This window comes from Podarcis bocagei, assembly GCF_964188305.1.
Source record: "Podarcis bocagei genome assembly, chromosome: 1".
Taxonomy (NCBI): domain Eukaryota; kingdom Metazoa; phylum Chordata; class Lepidosauria; order Squamata; family Lacertidae; genus Podarcis; species Podarcis bocagei.
The window spans coordinates 66,338,183-66,364,328 of NC_138125.1; the positions used below are offsets into that span (position 1 = coordinate 66,338,183).

At 41.0% G+C, this 26,146-nt stretch overlaps 1 protein-coding gene across 3 annotated transcripts in view; it reads right to left on the bottom strand.

The window, feature by feature from the left end:
* Positions 1-26,146, bottom strand: part of MPPED2 (metallophosphoesterase domain containing 2) — a 127,508-nt gene that overhangs the window by 74,477 nt on the left and 26,885 nt on the right. For all 3 annotated transcript variants that reach the window (XM_081166343.1, XM_081166345.1, XM_081166344.1), the window contains exon 3: positions 13,439-13,620. In XM_081166343.1, coding sequence (XP_081022469.1) covers positions 13,439-13,620 — 182 coding nt within the window. The remainder of the gene's footprint in view (positions 1-13,438; positions 13,621-26,146) is intronic.

Sequence of the window (26,146 nt, forward strand, 5' to 3'; positions counted from 1 at the left end):
AGACTCTCCTGCGTGAGTGCCTGAGGGCCCTGCTCTTGCCACTTACCATCTGGCTTGGGGCGGGGCCTGCGGCCTCACAAGGACTGCTCTGCTGCCCAGGAAGACTCCCCTGTGGTGAGTGCCTGAGGGCCCTGCTCTTGCCACTTACCATCTGGCTTGGGGCGGGGCCTGGGGCCTCACAAGGACTGCTCTGCTGCCCAGGAAGACTCTCCTGCGTGAGTGCCTGAGGGCCCTGCTCCTTCTTGCCACTTACCACCTGGCCTAGGGAGGGCCTGACAGGCCTCACAAGGACTGCTCCTGCCACTTACTATCTGGCCCAGGGTGGGGCCTCACAAGGATGGTTGTTGCCATTGATGCTGCTACTGCCCAGGAGGACCCGGAGGAGTGCAGAGCTCTTTTTACCATGTTTTGTTTTGTTTTTGTTTTTTAATATTTCCCTTTCCCTTTCGATTCTATATATGGGGGTGGGATGGATGTTTGGGTGGGCTGGGGAATTTGTTAGATTTTGATGAATTTGTAATTTTTGCAGTTTTTGTTTGTATTGTTTTATTGTTTTCTGGGTTGTTTTTGTTTTTTGTTTTTATTGTTTTAAGGTTTTATTGTTCTAGGCTGCGAAAGAATAATATTAATTGCCATCAATGGAGGCCACTATGAGGCCTGGGATTGCTACCGTGGAGGGGCGAGGGAGGTATGGCGGTGGGGGCAGATGTTACAGGCGAAGGGGATCGAGATATGGATACGCTCGTACCCTTTCCAATCTGCGCCCCATCCCGAGGGACGAGGGTAGGGTGAGCAAGGATTACTCACCTCCGTCACTGGTGCTGTGCAATGCCAGGTCTATAGGCAATAAAACCGCCACCCTGCGAGATTTCTTTATCTCGCAGGGGGTCGACCTGGCTTGTGTGACGGAGACCTGGGTGCGCGAAGGGGCAACAGTTACCTTACGAGAGATGGCGCCCCCGGGTTTCTCTGTCCTCCACCAGTCGCGGACTGTGGGCCGGGGGGGAGGGGTGGCATTATTAATCCGGGAAGATTGTCCTTTCAGGGCTCTACCATCGCCATCGATCCCCGGCATCGAATGTGTTGGCCTAGTGTGGGGCTCCGAGGAGAGCTTGGCTGTCTGGCTGGTGTACCGGCCACCTAGCGCACCAGCAGCCACCCTGTCAGGCCTATTGGAGGCGGTGGCCGGCTGGGCCTTGGAGTTCCCTAACCTATTGGTATTGGGGGACTTCAACATCCATGCTGATGCCACTCCCTCCTCACAGGCTCTGGACCTGGTGTCTTCCATGGCGACACTCGGGCTCTCCCAGTTTGTTTCGGGCCCCACACATCAAGCAGGCCACACGCTGGATTTGATCTTTGGCGTCGGTATAGATGTGATCATGTCTCCTTCGATTAGGGTGCCATGGTCTGATCACTACGCTCTGAAAGCCAGGATTGACTTTCCACCCCCACCCTGCTTAGGTGGCGAGCCAATTTGGGCTCGCCCGCAGAGGCTGATGGACCCTGAGAGATTCCGCCAAGCCTTGCGGGACCTTGCTCCCCCTGGCGACTCATTGACTGAGCTTGTTGAGGGCTGGAATGCCCAGCTCCTGGCAGCCATCGATGAGATCGCACCTAAGCGCCCTCTGCGACCCCGCAGAAACCGGGCTCCCTGGTTTACCGAGGAGCTCCGGAAAATGAAGCGGGACCTCAGACGGCTAGAGCGAGTATGGCGGGGTGCCCGTGACGGAGCCTCAAGAACATCTTATAGGGCTTTTATGAAAACATACGAGATGGTGGTGAAGGCTGCTAAGAAGTCATACTTCTCGGCCTCCATTGCATCCGCTAGCTCTCGCCCAGCGCAATTATTTAGTATAATCAGGTCTTTAACGTCCCTTGAAGGACAGCCAAATTTAAATAATAAATTGACACACGGCTGTGAGGCATTTGCGAGCTTTTTTGCGGAGGTGGTCTTGTCGCTCCGCCATGACCTCCCTGCCAATTTGGATACAATAAAGGAACTGGAGGCCCCTCGACTGTGCTCGGGTCCAGTATTGGACCACTTCAACCAGATATCCCCAGCCGATGTGGACAGACTCCTCCGAGCTGGAAAGCCCACCACCTGTCCTCTCGACCCGTGCCCGTCTTGGCTGATTAGAGCGTGTCCAGACAAGGTGCGGGCCCTCCTGGGGGATATCATCAATTTGTCCCTTGGCACGGGGACATTCCCAGGGGAACTGAAGGAGGCAGTGGTGCGCCCGCTCTTAAAGAAAACATCATTAGATCCTTTAGATCTATCCAATTACCGCCCGGTTTCGAATCTTCCGTTCCTGGGTAAGGTGATTGAGAGAGCGGTTGCTGAACAGCTTGGTGGGTTTCTGGATGAAACATCGGCTCTGGATCCATTCCAGTCCGGCTTCCGCGCTGGTCATGGGACCGAGACGGCTCTGGTCGCCCTAACAGATGACCTTCGTAGACAGCTGGATCGAGCCGGGTCGGGGCTGCTGATTCTTCTAGATCTATCAGCAGCTTTCGACATGGTCGATCACGAACTTCTGGACCACCGCCTTGCCGACGTGGGGATCCAGGGCACAGTCCTTCAATGGCTGCGCTCGTTTCTCTCTGGTCGGGGACAGAGGGTGGCGCTTGGGGGGGAATTGTCATCGCGCCACTCCTTGGTGTGTGGAGTACCTCAGGGTGCGATACTCTCCCCGATGCTTTTCAACATCTTTATGTGCCCCCTCGCCCAGCTTGTTCGGAGTTTTGGGCTGGGTTGTCATCAGTATGCCGATGACACCCAACTCTATCTGTTGATGGATGGCCATCCTGACTCGGCCCCAGACACACTGACCAGATGTTTGGAAGCTGTGGCTGGATGGTTACGTGGGAGCCGGTTGAAGCTAAATCCTTCGAAGACAGAGGTCCTGTGGCTGGGACGGGGCGATATGGGATTGGGGGGGCAACTCCCATCTCTTGCGGGGGCGCAATTAGTGCCAGCACCGTCCGTTAGGAGTTTGGGTGTAATCTTCGACACCTCCCTTTCCATGGAGGCGCAGATTGCAGCTATAACAAAGGCGGCATTTTTCCATCTCCGCCAAGCTAAGCAGTTGGCTCCTTACCTCTCTCGCCCTGACCTTGCCACTGTGATCCACGCGACGGTCACCTCCAGACTGGATTATTGTAACTCGCTCTACGTGGGGCTGCCCTTGAGACTGACCCAGAAACTCCAGCGGGTGCAGAATGCTGCAGCGAGACTCCTTACGAGGTCTTCGCTGCGAGATCACATTCACCCGGTGCTATACCAGCTGCACTGGCTCCCGGTGGAGTACAGGTTCAGGTTTAAGGTGCTGGTTTTAACCTTTAAAGCCCTATATGGCCTAGGACCCTCGTACCTACGGGACCGCCTCTCCTGGTATGCCCCACAGAGAAACCTACGGTCTTCAAATAAAAACATATTGAAGGTCCCAGGCCTCAGAGAGGTTAGGCTGGCCTCAACTAGAGCCAGGGCTTTTTCGGCTGTGGCTCCGATCTGGTGGAACGCTCTGCCACAAGAGACCAGGGCCTTGCGGGACTTGACATCTTTCCGCAGGCCCTGCAAGACAGAGCTGTTCCACCAGGCCTTTGGCCAGGGCACAGCCTGACTCCCTCCCTCGGCAATCTTCGCAGAGCTCTGGCCCAATGGTTGCCAGTGGCTTGAATTAATTAATTTTTATAATGAATGATTTTAGAATGTTGTTTATGTTGTACTTTTGTACTGTTTTATTGTTGTTAGCCGCCCTGAGCCCGGCTTCGGCTGGGGAGGGCGGGATATAAATAAAATTTATTATTATTATTATTATTATTATTATTATTATTATTATTAATAATTTCTTAATTTTGGGTTTTAAAAAAACAGGGGGCGCCTTATATGCGGAAAAATATGGTATGTTCCAATTATTCATTCGTTTGTTTAAAGTGTTTCTTGACACCCACCCACACCTACTATCAGAAGATTCCAGGGTGGTGTACCTTTATTAAAGAAGTTTATGAGAGAAGTATCTACAGAAGGTTTTGAGATGCAGAAAGGTTGGTATCTGAGCACCAAGAATCAAGCCTTCAGATTAAGTACTTCAGAAGCTCTTGTTCAAAGTGATACGCCCCCCTGTCCATTAATGAAATTAGAGTCCTAAAAAGAGATCGCTTTCTAAAGATATAGTTAAACTTACCAAGTCCCCCGGACTATTTAAATTAGCATTTTTATTAAATCACAGCTATTGGGGGCATGCAAAATTAGTAACAAGAACTAAGGGTTGAGTGCCACAAAAGGACGCTTTACAGTAAATCTTCATTCTGGACATAAGAAAATGAAGCAATACAGAGTAAAGCAAGTTCCAGATGGCAGGCATCAAAATGAGAGAGTAAATCAAACTAAGATTTGATTCATACTGTGAATATTTCACCCAAGAATTCTTCAAAGTTCCCTTTACTTCAAGAAAGCTTATAGACTTAAAAAAAAAAAAGTCAAAAAACAGAGGATAACTATATGCTGCTAATTTTGAGGGCTGTGCCTTATTTCAAAGGATTTTCATTCATTATATATTAGGAAACCCCAGAGAATTCCAGATACCCCACATTTCAGGGGGGGCAGCTTTCTAATATCCTGCATTTTTTCAAGGCTAGACCTAAGCAAAACATACATGCCAGTACTTTTGAGTATAAGACAAACTTGTGGACTTTCTGCCCCTAAATAAATGCAAGTTTAAAATATTAAAATAAGCAAAGAATATACAATTGGGAATAAAAAATGAATTAAAATTAAATGCATGTGAAGGCTGATTTAAAACCATATTTTTAAAATGAAAGAAATTACTATCAGTTCAGTTTTTCTATACTTACTTAGGCAATATATACCATGAGAAAAGCAGAGCAGGGCCATAAACCCAAATTAATATGCTGCATTGAGGGGAGCAATAACGTGGGGGGGGGGAGCGAAAATGTCGTAGAGGAATAGAAGTCGATTTCTAACTACTTAAAAACCCATGTGCCCCAAGGGCAATGTGTACAAGAAAGCAAAATAGTGTGTGAGAGTGGATCAGGAACTACGTGCACCAACAGGGAATAGGCACTACATATTTGGCCAGGGCCGAACTGCCAGATTGAATATCTGCAACCATATGCATAGTTCCCTTTCCAAGACTGGAAACAAAGTGTACAGTTGCAAACAGGGCCAGCAGCTGTGCTCTTGGATAGCACCAGTGCTTTTATTTCTGGGGGGACGAAGGGGTACACATACCCCTAAATGTGAATCTAACGAGAGAAGAAACTAATTATTATTGTTTTTTTAAAAAAATAGTTTATTCTCTAGCACGGTGGATCATCAGTTCCATTGCTACCCCCAATGGCGGCCTCATTTTCTGTCAAGGTGTTTCCTGAGTCTCAGACAGAAGCGAGCGTTTAATGTGTGAAGCAGTGTGGAATGTGTGGTGTTTTACTGATGAAAGTTTGGCCTCACTGAGAGGCAGTATTTCAATGTGAGTAGGAAAATTACTATTTTTCATCATCATGAGGTAATGCATGTTCTTTGTACTTTTGCCCATTTACTGTATTTGTTTTTCCTGATTTGAACTATAAAATGGTGGTTTTCTTGAGTCAAAATGAGAGCACCCCTAAAAAATTTTTAAGGAAAAAAAAGCACTGGATAGCACTGGTCCCTTATAGGGTGGGCGTAGAAGGCCAAATACACCTCCTTCTTCCCTGCTGAACAAGTGATCTGTGCTTTCAGCATTAATCATCTAGTTCAAGTCTTCATGCCTTTATTATGCATTGTTTTATTGCAAACATTGTTTTACTCTAATGTAGTAAATTATCTTGAGTAAATATTTTAAAGCAGGCAACTCTACTACAACATCAGACTCCCAAATCTGTTTGTCAGATTTCCATGCAAGCTAACAGACACAAATTGGGATTAAAACTGGTCGTCTGCTCATATCCCTGCCCACAGTGAACTGCCACCTTATCTCTGCCCTCCAAATGTTATCATCTCCTCTACATTAGTCAAAAGGTTAAACCAAACACTTCTATTTTCTCTAATCCCAAGTCACATATCACCATGACTCACAAGCTTTAACACACAGAGGCGCTGCTCCGCCTGAGAGAAGCACTAGCTATATCAATGTCTAAAAATACAAACCAAAAAAGGCAGAAAAACAGTACAGTAGCTGACCAAAACTTCAGCAATATCTTCATTAGCGTCTTATTTCTGTCAATAACACATGAACTCTCTGATTAAAATATTTATTCAGACCAAATTACATCAGTACATTTGCACTGAAACCAATGAGGAAAACCAAAGTTTAGCTAAGAAGATAGAAGCTCAAAACAAAAATTAAATGTAATTATATCTCCTCTCCCAAACAGAAAAAACTGTAATGATATTATAGTGAAAATATACAAGTGGGGAAGAATATTATTCACAATATACTCAAGAGATGCAAATCAGCATTAAACAACCAAATTGGATAAATGCTGCAGCAAGACCATTGACATCTACAAGAATTCACCATGTTGGAAAATGCTGCAGAGATGTAAATTTCTTTGATGCTTCCACAGCAGCTATTTGCATCAGGTTTTTTGCATCAAGAGACAGGCTTAAAGTTTAAAATTTAAACTGACAATCAGCTTGACTCCTCATCAGTATTTGCAGCCCAACTTGAAACGTTCTTCAGACTTTTCTTGCTTTTTTTCTTTGTGCTCCGTTTTGCATGACAAAGGTGAGTGCCACATACGAGCATGCACCAATTTAGCTATTCACACACATTTCTAGCTGGGCTTCCACTTTCACTTTGCATGCTCATTCTGCACTGGAGTGGAGAAGAACATGAGTTTTATTTGAGATGCCTTTCAATAAACATCCCATGTGGCAGTCATAACTTAGAACTGTACAAGCAATGCAAACATTTGCCATGAGCAGGCATATTTTTAGGGGTGGTAACAAGGCAGTGTGCAATCCAAGAGGTATAGTCCAGAACCCCTTATGATGTTGCAGACATTCCCGGTGCAACTTTTGCATCACACAGCTCAAATGTACTAAAGCTAAGTGCAGCTGCTCAGGGTGGCAAAATATTTTTGGACAGTCCTGAAGAAAATGTGTTAACAAGAGGAAACCACAGTAGCAATACGTGATACGACAAAGCTAATAAAATTCTGCTTTATTCAATAGCAACATAAATGATCCTCTTTCTGTTGGGAGTTCTGTATGATAACATGATTTCAGAATTTGATAACAAAAAGATAACCACATAGGAAGCCAACCTAACTGAAAGTAGCAAAGGTACTCTATAACATTGGTAAAGGATTACAATGCTAGGACCATTTAGTTACAACATATTTATACACTTCACCCTACACAGTACAGGTAACTTGTACGGGCAGGTGAGAGAGGAAGGAAGGAAGGAAGGAAGGAAGGAAGGAAGGAAGGAAGGAATGGAGAGCAGTGGAAACTCATTCTCCATCTATTTATTTCCCACACACACACTTCTGTACAAAGCTGCAATCATGGGCTAACCCAGCTTTGGAGTGGTAGCACAAGGGCTCTAGCAACATCCCAGAGCCCTCACACCGCCTTCCCAGCCAGTTAGGCTGACCTCCATCTTGCAGGGGTTCCTGGCTTTACTGCTTTTGTGTATATGTGTGGTCTCCTGAAACCAAACCCTTGCATAAGATGTGAGTTAACCTGTATCACAATAAACCATATTTATTGTGATAAATATTATATCCTGATTCACAGCCCTACATTTTTCGGCTACTTCCAAGCACACAGCATGTGAAGAAATATTTTGTATTATGCCACAAGTGCTATAATAAATAACATAAATAACAACACCCTAGTGGTCCCAGGCCCTAAGGAAGTTAGATTGGCTTCAACCAGAGCCAGGGCCTTTTCAGCACTGGCCCCAACTTGGTGGAACGCTCTGTCTCATGAGACCAGGGCCCTGCAGGATCTGATCTCTTTCCGCAGGGCCTGTAAGACAGAGTTGTTCCGCCTGGCCTTTGGATTGGAGCCAATTTGATTCCCTCCGCCCCCTTTTTCTTTTTTCTTTTCCTTCTCCTGCAATGAGGCTCCATTTTAATATTTTAATGTTCCATTATTTTAATGTTGTATTTTATTTTTGTTTTTAAGTTGTAATCACTCATCTTGTTTTTATTATTGCTTGTAAGCCGCTCTGAGCCCGGCCTTGGCTGGGGAGGGCGGGGTATAAATAAAAAATTATTATTATTATTATTATTATAATTACATACTTTCCAATGAAAACTGATACAAGCCTAATCAGAAGCAAATCCCATATGTTCAATGGGGTTTACTCCAGGGAAAGGGACTCTTTAAGGTATGCTTGCTCTATATACAGCTACACAGTAAAGGTAGAAATGTGAATTGTATTATACATCTGAAGAATGTATGTGGACAAAACATACACTAGCCATCACATAATAATTTTAATTCTTCCCTTAGCCCATAATGCTGTGTTTACTGCAAGGTCAGTTAAGTTACTATAAGGGATTTTTAATGAAAACAATTATAAATTTAAAGTAACTGTGTTTAAAGCATTTAACAGTCACTAGGGTCAAGTGATTACAGCAGTTACAAGACCCCTGGGATATGTTCACACCAAAACAAAGTGAATAAATTACCTCAGCAGGCGTGTGTAATCACTAAGTGACCACAAAGGTCATGCAGTGTACAAGCTAAGACGACTTTCATGCAAAACCAATAATGAAAATTTATCAGTCAAGGAGAAGGAGAAGAAACTTAAGGGCTGCAATGCTACACACACTCACCTGGGTGTATGCCCCCCCCTTGAATCCAAAGGGACTTACTTCTGAGTAGACATGTATAGGAAGGATTGTGTGAAGGAAGAATCAAAGTTAGCTGATGGGCTAATGAAAAGCAGAGATGAGAGGTAGAATGACAGGCTTGAATAACAGTATATAGGGATAGTAAAGGAATACATGAGGAGGAAGAGGAAGAGGAAGGAATAAACTTTGATTAGTTACATTGAAGATCAGATTCTAAACTGTTCACTCAGCTAGACTCTTAAGTAGGCTTTTCTACTTAATTGACTATAAATTGGTTTCCAGACTCAATTTAATATGCTGGTTATGACCTTTAGATTTCATGCTCCTTTCCATACAGAGGATGGTTTGTTACCCAGGATAGAGCATTTTTGGCAGTTCTTGGGAAGGTTTGTTCAGCTCATTTCCTGCTCGTTCTTTTTGTATCAAGCCAAGTTTATTCTTGTTCTGAAAGCCCTTGCAACTGATTCTTGTTTATTGTCTGAAGAGGCTGGTTTTTGCAGTTGTTCTCAGTAGTTATCCTTTCTGGGCCTTCTACTGCTAAATATTATTCATGCTTTTATTTATTTTTTGGATGCCTTCTGATTGTTGGGTTTACTTTTAGTGTTATTTTGTAGATTTTAACCGCTTCATAGACCTTTTAAATCAGGGCTCAGCCAACTTTTTGATTCAGAAGACCATATGCAACTGACTAGGCGGTTGGGGACCATATACCAGCAGGCATGGCTGGAGCTGGCATTGCCATATAAATATTACTAATACACTACTAGTTGTTGTTGTAGTAGTAGTAATAGTAGTCATCTGTTCCAAAGCATTTAGATGACGGACAATTTAAAATGAATAAAAACCTTTGATATAGCAAATAACACCATATTCTTCAGAAGTGAACAACAACAAAGCAAAGCAGAGTACAATACAAGCAGAAGACCCCATCAGATTAAATATTCCCAATAAATTATGTTAAAATGCTGTCTGATAAAATATGTTAATACTGTCAAAAATGCAAACATCTCTTGGGAGAAATGAAAGGTCTTTACCAGCTGTTGAAAAGATTGTAACGTGGGTGCCAGGTGAATCTCTTTGGGGAGAGTATCCCCAGGTATAGGGCCACTAACAAAAAGGCCACCTCTCTTTATGGCCACCCTCCAAATTTCAGTAGGAGGAGGCACAGAGGAGGGCCTGCAGGGATAATTACCTTATGGCGCAGGCAAGTGCATATGGGAAGAGGTGTCCATCAAGTATTGGGTTCCCAAGTTGTGTAAGGCTTTATAAAAAAAAACCAGCACCTTGAATTGGGCCCAGAAACACACTGGAAGCAAGTGTGAGTGAGCAAGAACTAGAATAAAATATTCTGATCACTTAATCCCCAATGGCAACCTTGCTGCTAAATTCTGTATCAGTTGAACCTTCTAGACAATTTTCAAGGACAACACCATGCTTAACACATTGCTGAAATCCAAACATGTGATAACCTAGCACTAAAAATCTAAACTCTGGTAATCAGCATTCAGATAGAGGACCTAGCTGGGCTACCAGACTAAAATGGCATCCACATGTACCCTTCAGTGACAGCAACTGATTGAATACTACCCCTATTCTGTGAACCTGATCCTCCAGAAAGAGCGCTACAGACTTCAACTTTTTGGCTCTCACCCACCCATTCCTGCAGTCAGGCTCTTGCAAAGCACACTGGCTACCACACCTGACTGAAATGAAAAGAAGAGGTAGAGTTAGATGTCATCTGTATACTGAGGCAACACTCTTCAAAACTCCACTCAGTGCTTTCCTGTAGAAGTTAAATGGTATAGGCCTGCAGTGGTGTCAAAACTTTTTTCAAAGAGGGCCAGATTTGATGAAGTGAAGGGCTGTGGGGGCCAACCAAAGTTGTTGACCTTTGCTTAGGATTGAAGTTGTTGAGCTTCTTTTAGGATTGAAATTGTTGAGGGTTTTTTTTTTTAGGATTTTACCCCAGGAAATAAACTGCCACAGGGGCCGGATTAAACCAGCCGGCGGGCCGAATTAGGCCCCCAAAACAGACTTTGGACATAGGGGTTAATACTGAGTCCTGAAGACCCCTATTCTGTAGGTTCTACAAGGCCAAGCAAAAAACCTCCAGCACAACTTTCTAGGATTGACCATCCATGTTAGGAGCAAAATGACGATTGCAAAACAGGAAGATCTACCTCTTGCCTGGACAAACATTCCAAACATATACCATGACCGATGGTATTGAAAGCCTCTAGGAGATCAAGAAAAGCAAGCAGAGTCACAATCCCAACACAAATTATCCCTCACAGGGCAAACAAGGTACTCATAGTACCAAAATTAGGCCCAATGCCTGATTTAAATGGATAAAAGTTAAATCAACAAGAGAACCTGGATCTGATCAGTGGCCAAGTATTCTAGAACTTCATCTGGGAAGGAAACATTTGCCATTGGTCTGCAGTTATTGAAATCTTCTGGCCCAAGGAAAAGTTTTTTCAGGTGCATCAAACTACCATCACATTCAGGCAAGTTCAGTACCACTTCCTCTTGTACTGGTGAATTTATAACCTGCTTGGCCCAAAAAGGTTTCATTCCCAGATGGATTTTATAAGCACAAAGAGCAAGGATCAAACATGCATGTGGTCAAATAAGCCTAAACAACAACAGCCTGAAACAGCACCAGCTGAAAATCATCCATCAATACTGGACTAGACAATGTTCTGGACATCTCCATAAACTGACCTGCCAACAATGCGAATGCTAACTCCAGACTACTGCAAACAGTTTATTTAAATAATTAAATAGGAAGGCAATCCTGATACATAACATATAGCTGTCATGTGAATTAATTAGGCAAAGTATATTCCACGATACACTGAGCATGCTTTGGCTTTTCAGATATACTGAGATATAACAGGGCTAGAGAATCTGTGACCCTTCAGTACTCTAACTCCCTGCAGCCCCAGAAAACATGTCCAATGTCAGGGATTATAGGAGTTGCATCTGGAAAGCAAGAGGTTCCCTAGAGTGGCAGAGAAGCTGACCACAGCTCTGCTCTGTGGGTCCTGGAGATTATGGGGAGATTAGTCAACTTTTGAGTCTGCAACCTTCAAGAGGAGCAATTATGAAGACACTCTGTTTTGTGACTATTTTATTTGATGTTTGTAAACTACTCTACAAGCAAATTTTGATGAAGCAGAGTATAAAAACGATATAAACAAATATTTCAAAGTAATTTCCCAAACCAAATTCAATTTAGACCGTTCTCTACACTATATCAGAAGGGAGCTTTATCCTTATGAAGCAATGCTGCAACTCAAAACAGCATGCATAATATTAAGGAAGAGAGGGTTGTCCTTCAATTATTATAGCCATGAACCATTTCAAATATAAGACCGACAGAATTCAGTCCTGGTACCAAGAATTGTAGAATGGGAAGGGACACCAAGGGTCATTTAGTCCAACCCCCTCCAATGCCTTCAAAGGCAAAAGAAATGGAGAAACAATGTCCAAAATAAGACAAAGGGTTTACAAATCAAATTGGAATAGGGAATAAACTGGAAGATGGTCAATATAGACAGAGGGAGGGATAAAGGGTAAAGAAAGGCCAAAATGTGGAAGAACTATTTCTTTTCTTTTCTTGTTAATCCCCACCCCAACAGGAAAAAAATTCTTTTATGAACAAAAATTTCACTTTTCTCATCTCCCCAGGGGCTTTCCAAGGGAATCCAGTGGGATTTAATGATGCCATTAGGGGCCTTTAGCGACACGGTCACTAGACACAAGCCGTAAGAGGGCAGTGTCAAAGCCATGTTTTAAAAGGCTTTTTCTATAATGATGCAGTTTCATTTAGACAAGTAAAACTTTTTCAGAAGGCTAGTTCATTCTTAAGGGTCAACTTGCCATTTTAGTCTTCTTACTACCCTCCTCTCCCTTTTCTAGCTAATCTCCCCAAGTTACCTAGGCACATGCAATTGGCCTCAAGATTTCTCACATGACAGAGATACCCAATACCTCGATTTAGAGCTATCATTGCTGTCTTTCATTTTACTTGTTAAACCATTATGTCAACTTATTAGAGGCTCACTAAGATCAGTGGGCTGTTAGGATATACTTAGCAAAATTCAGCTAGGCAACAGGTGCCTTGCTCCTTGGAGACTTTAATGCATATGAGAAGCCATCAGTCATAAGGAGGTTAATATGCTTGCACCCCTTTATCTGAAACATATGTCCATCTCACAGCATTATGCTGCTATAGAGACCCTTTCAAGGCACATTTTCTACCGCATAAAGTAGGAACAGTAGTTATATTTTTGCTAATCATTCATCTTTTGCACAGGGACAGAAACTCAGTTAACCGCCAGAACAGGAACAGCAGGGTGGTTACAGCTGCCCCTCCAACTATTCAGCTTTTGTCATCGTGTGATACCAAATAACTGAGCATCAAGTACTGAAAATATAAGAACAAACATATAAATCCATGCTCAATTAACAGAAACATGTTTTGACTAGAAAGAGAACATAGCACAATGACAAGGCATGGGGTAAATGTTCTTCAAAGCTTTAACACAATTAGGAGGCTGTAAGTGCCACTTGGATCGCAAAGGTTAATTGGGGTCACCAAAATGCAGTAATTCCTTACCTAACCAGTCATTAAACTTCTTAACCTCAGAAGGCAGCCCCAACTCAGTGAAATCGCCCGTATGAAGCAAGATGTCCCCATAAGGCATCTGGATTCCATCTGTTCTGGAGTGTGTGTCTGAGATGCAGACAAACCGCGTGTGGCCTGCTGGTTTCGGGGTGTCATATGGAATAGGGTCGACCCTAAAGCAAACATAAAGAGATTCCATCAGAATTAATATTTGCTACACATGTTGAACACATTGGGCACAATTCATTCAAAATATAGGTGCAGCTTATATGCGTGCAGAATTTCCACAGGTTACAGAACCCTGCTTTTAAACTAGTAAGCGCATGCACAAGCCATTGTTGTAGATGGCACAATGGAATGTTATACGGAATGGGATATCCGCATATTCTTCACATATGCCCATCCAACTCTCTCAACCCAATCCATGATCCTAGAAGATATAACTGGATGGCAATATAGGGAAGCATGTTCATATTATCAATTTCGCTACTGTCCCATCATGCTGTCTATGTGCATGACTGGCACACAGATAGATAAGAAGGGAGGAAACAGGCCTATGGAAATCTTCTGCATGAATTTTCTGCACCAACTGTTCGGGGAGATTGTTCCAATTATTTCATAATATAAATGTTAGTCTACAGCATAGATTCTGTACCGTACCCAGCATCGTACAACTTTTCTCTTGTTAAACAGTACTATATTAGAGTGAAATCCTATGCAAGTATGCCCAGAAGTCCCATTAATTCAATAGAACTTACTCCCAGGAAGGCATTTAAAGGATTGTAGCCTTATCCATTTAGTTATGAAGTGCTTTACAGTGTTTACCAGGTAGCAAGCAAATTGTTTATCATATACAGCATTTTGAGTTCAAAAGATATACACAAACTTACCAGCCTTGAAAGTATTAAAAAAAATAAAATCCAGAATGAAATGTGGACCTTCATAATTTAATTCAGAGGGCCATATTTATGAAAACAACTGACAATACATTATCAAGCAATTAGAAGCATGAGCCATTCACTCATACATGCAATGGGAAAACCTATTTCATCATATAAGGTTTATTAATCCAGCAAAACTTTTATTCACCAGGAAGAACAATCCTAATGAGGGGTTGGGGAGGGGCAGAGCAGTGAACGATCCTGCTGGCTAAGATAGAATTCAGGGGCCCTCCCCCATGGTCAGCTCAAGACTGGCATGGCTGAAGGACCCAAGGATTGTAGGATTTTGGATCCAGCAGATCTAAAACCTCTCTTGCCCCACTGTGAAATGTCAGGTTTTGGGGGCTTTCCACTGACTATTGCCCAACAGGATTGGTCTTCTCTTAATGGAAAGGACATTTTGTTGCATCCCAGTTCTCCCACCACCCAGCTATTGATACCAAGGGATAGGGTTGCAGGCTTAATCCAACACAAATAGTTGACAAATAGGTAAGTTATTGCCCTGTTGCCAGAATGCAGGGCATAACCATTAATTCTTAAATAACATCTATATTTTGTGTTGGTTTTGTGCCTCTTTCTCCTTTTAGATGGTAAAGGTATTATCTATAATCACAGATTTTGCTTACTCTTGCATATATTGTTAAGCAGAAAGCCAAAATAATGGGTTGACTGAATAATTATATGGCCTATATAAACGTTTAGCAAATCTGAACAGTAACATACAATTAAATGGATTTCCCCCCACAACGTTCATAAATTAATAAGGCATTTATCACAGACAAAATTCACTTACTGAGACTATTCTGGCAACCTAGGTGTAACTGTGATTATGAACGTAGCATATGTTTATCTAGTGCCTTCTTTCCTGTGTAATAACAGTGGGTTATTTTTTCCCTTTTAATTTTCTAGAAAAAACACCAGAAAGTAAACATCTGGTGCTTTATGGCTACAATCTTATCGACCTCATGTCACTTCAGTAGAAAATGAACTTCTGCTTTCAGTGCTATAGAGTACCTTGTGCAGGTCTGTGTCTCTGTGTTAGATTTGAATAAATACATCAGACCTGTGACACTCCCTTTTGCTTATATTTTTGGTTCCCTATATTTCCCTAGCTTCCTCCAGCTCTTTCCCAAACACATTTGCTATTTTCAAATTTCTTTTTCCCTATAAGAATGGCTGAATAATGGGACAGATGGGGAGAGAGAGAGAGAGACAGAATACGTTAGAGGAAGAAGCTGAGTGCATAATGAACGGACACAGACCCTGCAATCATAATCTGAGGCCCTTTTTGTGTGCCTCCTCCATGAGAGGTCCGCAGGATGGCAACAGGAGAACAGGTGTATCCATTTGTGGAGGTTGTCAAAGAGAACAACAACTACCAGGCTTTTAGAAGACATCTGAAGGCAGCCCTGTTTCGGGAAGCTTTTAATGTTTGATGTATTATAGTATTTTAATATTCTTTTGGAAGCCGCCCAGAGTGGCTGGGGAAGCCCAGCCAGATGGGCGGGGTATAAATAATAAATTGTTGTTGTTGTTGTTGTTGTTGTCCCGAGGGAGGCTTGCCTGGCCCCTTCAATACGTATTTTTAGGTGCTAGGCGAAAATGTTTCTCCACAACCAGCCCTTGGGCGGATTAACATTAAATGGCCTTTTAAATGTGTTTGTGAGTGGGGGTTACTGGTTTATGTTTCTTTTACTGTGCATTTTGGGTTCTCATTTGGTAATCTCGCCTTGTGATTCCCTATACATTTAAGGGTCTGTAGCTTTTTCCTGCTAAAAATGTATGTGTAAAATATGTGATAGGTTTGCACATTTTTGGCCCCGGCCCCGATTCAGACTGACAACACACAGAGAAGCTTTTCCTGGTATACAAATAAAAGGAAAGGAAAATATCCACCTGGTTAATGTCCCCTGCCATTACACTGAAAAGAGAGGGGGCACTTTAACGAAGAGTTTATATTAAAGGTGCATTCCAACCTAAACTAAGAATTCCAGTGATGTTGATATTAACTAGAACCTGCCAAAATTTTGATCAGGGAATAGGTTACAGGAATTGACAGGTTACAGGAATTGACAGGTTAACTGACTTCCCCAGTGTATCAGCAGCATAGCTTGAAAGAAAATCCAATAGCAATGACTCTGCTGTATAACTAGTAATCCCTTAATGCAGATCAAAGATGTGTTCTGAAATATCCAACCCGTTTACAGGATTCTTCAAGCTACTAAACCTGAAGTCAAAGCCAAGTTCTTCAAACTCTATAAAATAGAAGAACAAGCCCACCCATGGTGTAATTCTATCAATTTGAATTAAGTATCTGAACGTTACAGCAAGAAGATCTTCTTCCAAGAGGAGTAATGCTGACAAGCTCTTAACCCTAACCTTTTTGGCAAGGACCACAGTAATAACAGTGTCTTAATGAGAGAAATAAAATGGCATTGGTTCAGACCTCAGGATAATGAATTGAACTTCATATACTATGTTATAGGATGGCACTTGTGGATGGCACAGTTCTCAAGAGTTCCAAATGAACTGATGATACGAAAGAGGAAAAGCAGAAAGGATTCATAATCTTGATGAGGTACTAAGGTCTTGCTCAGGTCATTATTTAAACTGAGGCAGCTAAGAATTAACTCAGAATAGCATCTGCACACTTCATGCAGGAGGACCTGAAGCTGGTACAGAATATAATCTCCATTGTGCAGACACTGCTGAAAACACTATCCCTGTGGTAAACAGAAATTGTATATCAGTTCTAACATTTCCTTGTCTTTGGTTATTCAATCATTCCTGTGTGGCTTCCAGTATATGTGAAAAATTCAGGAGATATTCATAAATGACATAAATATGTTCCAACATGAGCCAGAAGAAATGGACTTGAATCAAAGTGGAATGTCTTCTTGATGGTCCTGGGTGATATTTTTTCTTCTTCTGACAGAAGTTCTATGTATAGGACTAGCATATAGCATAAGAGTCAGAAATTTGATCAGTGCAACTTTCCCCTACCTACAAGAGTCTGTGATAGGAACAGCTGCACCTGATGAATATCTACCTGACATGCAATTGATGACACAGTGTCTGTCAGGAAAATGCTGGCAATCCCAGGCTTATTGCCAGACTTGTGAAGCTATAACAAGGGCACAATATACAAGGACTGTGTAGTAATGTGTATCTTAAATAGTTATGTATAAATTATTAATAATATCTCTTCACAGTGACAAGGCAACAATATGTGAAGATGATGATTGTTATTTATCATTAACAGGTAACCTTTAATCACAGATACTTGTATCCTGTGATTTTACTGTAGAAACGTGTAATTTGATGTTAGGTCACATATTTGGTTTCACCATTCCTTTAAAATAAAACAAAGTTTGTATTCCTTAGGAATGCAAAAGATAGGTTTGGAAATGTATGTTAAATCAAAGAATGTGATCCAGTTTATATAAAATAGCAATGCTAATTCAACACTGGACATAATTTAAAACATAAGCTACTAACTCCTAATGGTCAGAGCGTTAAATAGTTTTTCCCCCTACACAGAAAAGCAAAGTTACACAATGTGCAAGTATTTTCTTAGTGAGACAGTGATTTACATGAGCCTATGGGATACCTATGGGCTACCTAGGGATGCGGGTGGTGCTGTGGGTTAAACCACAGAGCCTAGGACTTGCCGATCAGAAGGTTGGCGGTTCAAATCCCCATGACGGGGTGAGCTCCCATTGCTCGGTCCCTGCTCCTGTCAACCTAGCAGTTCGAAAGCACGTCAAAGTGCAAGTAGATAAATAGGTACCACTCTGGCGGGAAGGTAAACGACGTTTCCATGTGCTGCTCTGGTTCGCCAGAAGCGGCTTAGTCATGCTGGCCACATGACCCGGAAGCTGTACGCCAGCTCCCTCGGCCAATAAAGCGAGATGAGCGCCGCAACCCCAGAGTCAGTCACGACTGGACCTAATGGTCAGGGGTCCCTTTACCTTTACCTTATGGGCTACCTACTGTCTATTATTGGACTGGATCTCAAGCTCAAGTCACTGATTCCATTCCAACACTATGTTCAGTTACTAGATCACAAGGGCTCCCGTGACATCATCTTGCAAGCACTGAATCAAAGTTCAAATTTTGGAAATCATACATTCAGGGCTAAGAATCAAGTACATATAAGTCATGTTCATTTCAAGTTTGCATTGTATCAAAGAGTTTCTCCAGTCATGAAGTCTATGCATCAAGGTTGGCCAAACAGATGCCTATGGGAAGTCCACAAGTGACAGCTCTACTTGTGGCTCCCAGCAACTGACATTCAAAAGCATGGATACAGAAAGCAGCCATCATGGCTAGTAGCCTTATAAAGCCTTTTCCTCCAAGCATTTGTGTAATCCTCTTGTAAAGGCATTGGTAGCCATGCTATACCTACCTTATGGAAATGATTTCCATAGTTTAACAGTGCTGTGGGAAAAACGCACTGCTAAAATGAGCTCCTGCTCTCCACAGAATAACTCTGAAATTGAAGCTAATTTTTACTTCCCCAAATATTTGGTCAGAAGGATGATAACTTTACCACATACTTGTAGTATAAGAAAGCTGCTGTGCTCCCTTTTCATCTAGAAGCAAAATATACAGTGCAATAGGGAGCTTCTGTAGTGTCTTTGCAGAGGTTTCATTTTCTAACCTAAAGGCGTCCCCCTCTCCAGGGATAAGATGCAATTCAATATTCATTCCATCACAGAACGACTTCTCTGCTTCACAAAAGGTACCAGTCATGCCTGTTGCTCTGCTATATGATTAAGCTTTCTTTCCACAAAAGACAGAACCGCAGCCTAAACACCAGTTGAAACTGGAGTGGGTTTTTGCCGGGCAAATTACAATTGCCTCCATCTTTACTTGGCAAACAGTTCAAAGAGATGTGCAAACAGTTTTGGATATTGGATAAATTTCCCCAATAGCCACATGGTATAAGCAACTTTTTGGGAAATGTTTGTGATCAAATAGTTGAAAGAGAAGTCAAAAATCCCACTGAGCACGCATAAGTCTTTGGGCATGCCTAAATAGCTTTTTTTGGATCCTGACTACAGCTCTTCATCAAACTATATTTTGATTGGTTTTAGGCAAAAACATTTAATATACTGTATTCACTTTGAAGCAACAGGCTTAAGGGATAAGGAATCCTAATGAATAGCAGAGCAGCACCTATTATGTAAACTAGTAAACATGTAACTATGATGTAACATTATGCAAGAGCTGGTACTTGAATGTGATTGGTTTCTGCTATTCTTTCCGTTTACTGCTTTGCATGATATATTCTATTCTTTCCCATTACTCCTCTGCATTGCATCTATTATTTTGACCTTCTAGAATGCCTTGGCAGAAATGTATATAAATGTAAAAAGAAGATATAAAACATCTGCGGCGAGGAGAAAATGTTTTTTGTTGATTGGATCAATGACCAAATTTTAAGTCAGGAAAAGAAAAATGATAAGGATAATGAGATATTCTTTCCTTGTGAGCTTCAGGATCACATACTCCCCCCAAAGAACTTTAGGGGGGCAGAAACATTTCTGTTAATCTAAACAAATTTCTTAACTAGTTCCACATTAGTTTGAATTACGTATTCATTTGCATAATAAGAAAGATCTGATGATGGAGTCAGTGAACCCACAATCCAACAGTGGGTTCTGGGTACAAAGTGTTAGCATAGTTAATTTTCCAAAGAGTCCACATCTGAACTAATACCAATACAGTATCTGCATAGCAAGAGCAGCTAAATCTGTTTATCTGCTAAAATGTGACTGTAAGCAATTTTGTGCATGATGTTTTTTAAACAACTAACAGTCTTCTTTTATTAAAAAATAGTAATCAACTTTTGCTCCAACAACAAAAATATTAATTCAAAATAATTTAATAGACAACATTGTCAACGGAGCAACAGCCTGGCATTCTGTTTGAGAAAGCCCTTTATTGCAAACTTCAGAAATAAGGTTCTGAAATACCCTTACTCTGCTTTTAGGATATGTTTATAACCCTTTCTTCATTTGTGGTTCTCAAATAGCTTGGCCTTGAGCACTGATTATTGTTGCTAACCATTCCTTTCAGAACTACCGTGATAATTCCACAGAAATTGTTTCCCCTTAGCATAAAACAAAAATATAGTTGCCCATGAACATTGCTATGCCTTTGTTATGACTCATTCAAAGTGTTTAGTTTAAACAAAACAAATAAAAAGTCAACAGCATTGTAAGAAGGGACTTTGAAGAAAATGGGCCTTCTTTATATAATATATAATGCTTCTATAATGTAATAAGCAGAGGTTTTGTGGCCAACCACACAGAAAGTTATCTATGTACACTGTGTCTATCCTTCCATCTTCAAAAATTAATGAATTAAGACTTTCTCAGAGGGAATACCTGAGACATTCCCATTTATCATCAGTTTTACTGACTTATGTGGTCAACAATTATTCTTCCTGTGTTAAATCATTTATTTTTCAATGAGTTCCAAAAATGAATTATAGTCAAGATAAAAAATTGCCTCAAGGTTAGTTTTAGAAACTCAATTTAAAAATTGTTTTACCTTCAATTTTATACCAGTAAAAGACACACAGAGCGAAACATGGCCATAAAGTTAGCAATTATAACACAAGTCAGTTGGGAGTGAAACATACTGAAATGCTTCATTGTACACATCCACAAATCAAAGTTAAAGCCTTACTACTTATTGAGCAGAAGCTGCCACTAATGAGAAAATAAGATTAGCAAACATTTCATATGCAACAGCACATGAGATTTTTGAATATATGAAAACTGCTTTCTAAATTTGTCTCCACTTGTCGGTAGTTGGGTTGCAAGACTGATGGTGCCACGCACTAGAGAATGCCAGTTTCTATGCCTAATAAAGTGAGTATGTATCTGCTTATTCTCAAGTGTAAAAGAAAATTGTCAACATATAAGAAGCTCAAGGCCTGAGAAAGAAACAAGCTGCACAACATAACATTTTATGATGCAGAATTAGATTCAGGAAATGTAATTTCACTTATGTGATTTACTTATGAGCAATGCAAATGCAATCTTGCTGATTGCACTTTAAGACAAAAGACTCCATCTACTTATTTAGAAATGATTATGGAGCAATGGTAAAAACATGACTTGCCGTGGCTATTGGAGAACTTGTGGAACAATGTTGGATCCAACGGAGAAGTCCATTACTATAGGAGAAGGGAAAGTTACTTTTGCCTATTCTCCCTTCCCACTAAAGCTTCCCCTCAAATCTGTTCCAGAGGGCTGAGGGACACTCCAGAGTAGAGCAGAAGGTGTTGTGTGGGCTGCAGCAGGAAAGGCAGATTGCTAATGTAAGCGAAAGCAAAGCTATTTTTGCCAAAGGAAGGAGAATTCAATCCTGAGTGGAAATGAAGAAGGGAGAGGTAGTATGCATCCCTGATAATGGCTCTCAGCTTGTGAACCCTGGCTTGTTTTGACCAGGGCTGGATTTAAAAATCAACCAGCTAACAAGGTCCTGGCTTAGGGCCCATGATTTTCATAATAAAGCAGTGGCTTTGATGACCATCCATGTAAAGGTTTCTGTGGTCTGCGGGGAAGCACAGTAGTTTCCAAGCGATCCACACACAAAAGTATGACAACCGCTGGTCAAGGTGGCAACAGTTAATTATGAGGATGGTTAAGACCACCCTGTTACAACAGGTGTAGAGTACTGGATGATTTGTTCTGCTTGTTAAGTTGGTGTTTGATCTCATATATGTGTGTGTGTTTACGCTGGCAAATTCTGTATTTTGATCATTGCTCAATGGTAGTCTATTCCAAATTATGAAAGTGTATCTTACTTTGATTGGAAAACATGCCATACAGGCCTGCAACTATGCCAAGAAACAGACACCTCTCTCCAATCAAAAAGATTGTGCCCATACGAATGCTGATGGAAACTATATACCGTATTTTTCCGTCTATAAGACACCCCCATGTATAAGACGGCCCCTATTTTTGGGGACTCCCATTTAAGAAAATGGGGGGGAGATCTATCCATGTATAATATGCCCCCAAATTTTGGACGTTATTTTTAGTGGGAAAACCTAGTCTTATACATGGGAACATACGGTATGTATGAGCTCTTCCACTCATTTCTATGGAGTAAACAAGGTCATAAAACCCTTCAAAAGAAATGTGCTGTCTTCATTGAAATGAATAGGGCAAATCTTGTTGGCAACAGACCTTCATGTGTGCACTTGAGTTTCTATACATTATTTGAGTTCTATGAGCTTGTTTCCAACCACTAGCAAAAACAATTATTTTACATGTATTTCCCCTTCAATTTATTGTTTTCCTTCTATTTTGCTATATATCATACTTATCAAAATAAATAAAGTGGAACATTGGGGATGGGGGGAACACCTCAAGGCTGTGTCTTATACCCAGATTCAAGTACTTAAGTTGTGCAGATTTCTACAGGATTTCTAAGCATATAAGCTTAAGAATTTATTGCTGCCTTTTTGTTCATTCTTATTTTATCTATTTTAGTGGCATAATTATTGATTATTCGCCAGGCTCTTTATAAAATCACTAGCCATCCAGCCACAGAGTAGAAACAATATGAGGTGATTTTATAAACTATCACACTTGGAATGGTCAGAATGAGGATTTTTCTGAATAACCATCGACCAGAATATTTCACACTACTTGGTCAACAAATATGAATAACAAATGCAACTGGAGAAATCAGAGTTGGTTCAAATGCTCCATTTATAGAACAAAGAGCTAAATTGGCAATGAATAATTCAGCCAACTCCAGAAATCTTTTGAAATTCCTTTCACGCTGAAATATTCAAGAATGTAGTAGCTACAGACATGGGTGTGCTAGAAAATTGGGAGCAATATTAAATTTTGGGGGTCTTTAATGGCATGTACACATTTAAAATTTCCTTTAAATGTCCACTAAAGTTGTGGTAAAGTGAACTGTATGTAACAATACTGCAGTAAGAATTACACTTGAAGTTTCTATTACTGCTGCTACCATCTAATATAAAGCTAAGACATTATAGCTGACTGCAAACTCTCCAGTTATTGGAAGGCCCTAATCGCCAAGGTAGATTTCTAAAGTAAAGTGATTAATCTTTGTGATTATTTGTACTGCAAAAAATAATGTGAAGTTCCTAGATCTGTGCATCATGGGCTCATTGAAGCACATACAACTTCAATTGACGCTAGCACTAAACATAAAATGCCCTCTCCAACTGGCTAACTAAAGGATACCGCCGACTACTGCAAACTATTCTGCCCAACAATCACTCATGCATAGTGTGGTGACAGGAGACATATAAACATGATCCAGTGCATTACTTTCCCCTTGACCTTTGATAAATAAACTATGACCAAGTCATAGCAAGGGTTGCAGACTTTCTGTCTTGTTATTCCTCTGTCTGCTGAGCATGACCATTTGAAGTAACAAGCCAAAGAAATTAAAAGAAGGTAAAGCCTGGATATGCTCACACCAGGGCAACTGTTTGGTAAAAATCTAACACCATAGTAATTTAACATGATAGCGCTGGACATTTTATCTCCCACTCTACCTACCTACCTACCTACCTACCTACCTATCTATCTATAATCTAAAAGACAGTTGTACACAGAGCAAACACTACACAGTGGTACCTCGGGATGCGAACGGGATCCATTCCGGAGCCCTGTTCGCATCCAGAAGCAAATGTAACTAGTGACGGCACGTCTGCACATGTGCGCATCACTTTTTGCCACTTCTGCGCATGTGCGCGATGTCATTTTGAGCGCATGCTCATGCGCAAGCGGCGAAACCCGGAAATAACGCGCTCCGTTACTTCCGGGTTGCTGCGGAGCGCAACTAAAACGCGCTCAACATGAAGCATATTCAACCAGAGGTATGACTGTAATTACTACAGGAATATTAGCTGTGGCAGTGTTTTTGTTGCTGTGTACTGGAGTACAAAGATTAAGGTGATATAAATCATAAGCATGTGTATACTCTAAACAGCTAAACCATGGACTTTTGGTAAAACGTGCAGTTCTTTTTGCTTCTGATACAGGAAATTAAAACTTTTGAAATAAAAAGAGCTGGTGTTAACCTTCTCTCATACTTTACTTCTCATTACGTTATCGGTGTGTTGGAGGGCGAAATGTAATTGAATGTAAAGGGTGCTGTACTTTGCAAACTTCCCTTTCTTATTCTACCACTCCATGTTGCAGCTCCATGTCGTGCTTTTTGTTCTCCCAGCAAACCACCTAGCCGTTTTTCATTCTTGAGTTTAAAAACAGCTTGAAAAGCACACACTCACATCAAGAATGAAAGGTGGAGCTGTACAGTGTTAGCTTTGCAGCCTCTGTTCAGCAGAATCACTTCACAATTGCTTGATTTGTTTCCCCAGGGACAGTGTGACATGAATGCCACATGAACTGCCAAACCTGGGAAAGGAACATTTCAATCAGCTGCTACAGTGGAGAATCAGACCTCCAGTGTCCATTGGCCAGATGTTATTTCATGCCCTGTTAGCAACCCTACACCATGACTATCACTGCTACTTTTTATCTCTTGGCCATTTCAAACATCATCAGCCATGGTCAAATAAAATGAAGGGCTTCAAAAATAAAGTGAATCTTTCTTCCTATGTCAGTTTTTTGCTAAATGAGGTTTGGCTAATGTAATGACACAAAGGATGCCAATGAATTAGAAAGGTAGCAACGATCAAGGAGAAAATATTTATCTGCATACAATCCAAAAGACATTTCAAGATTTAAAAAATCAGCATTGCAAACTATTCTGTCGGTCATCTATCAATCCACTGCTCCATCAAAGAATACTACATACTTGCAACATCCATAATAAATGGTTCCACTTTTGGAAACACATCCTTTTATAAAACTAATTAGGTTGCAATCCTATACAGACGTACTGAGTAGGTCTTACTTCTGAGTAGACATCAGACTGTGCTGTTAATAACATAACAGAATATAAGTCAAACTGAATAACTGGAATAGATTCAGCACTAGTCAAATCTATAATAAGTTGTACTCAACAACTTTTTCATATATATTTATGTTTCATATATATCTGCAAGCACATTAAAATTATTATTTTAACACTTTTTTATCCAGGAAGATTTTTACCTAATCATGTAACAATTATTAACAATAATCAATAAAACTGCTCCAGAAAAGAATACTACAAATCATACTATTTGGCAAGAAAATATGACCAAATAAATTCACCAGGAATTTATACCAGTCCAAAATAGATTGCAATAAATGTGTACACAAGACATAGATTTGGAAGAGGGAGAATCACATAAGTCATGGACTCTAAATATATGCTTGGAATTATGTTGTGCAAAACAAAGTAAGGACAAATAGCAACTTTGCTCAGTAGACTATGGGTAGGTGTAAAATATGCACATAGAATTACCATAGAAAGGACAGAAATGCAAAACCCCCGAAAGGACAGAGGCTGTCTACTGTGTGTACTAGTACACGCATTAACAAACAAAAGAACTGGAGAAGCACTGTGGAAAAGAATAATAAGGAAAGGCTTTCTGAACAATAAAGCAAAAATAATAGTAGTTTTCTGTCACGAATGTCATGAAACGCCACCACAAATGTGAATCTGTTTGGCTTGAAACTGTAAAAAAGGGGGGAAGATGCACAAGAAGAACTGCGTAACAACTGAAAAATATCATTAGGATTTAAAAGAAGGGGGAAATAAGTATATTTGGTTAAAATACCTAAAATATTGTTTT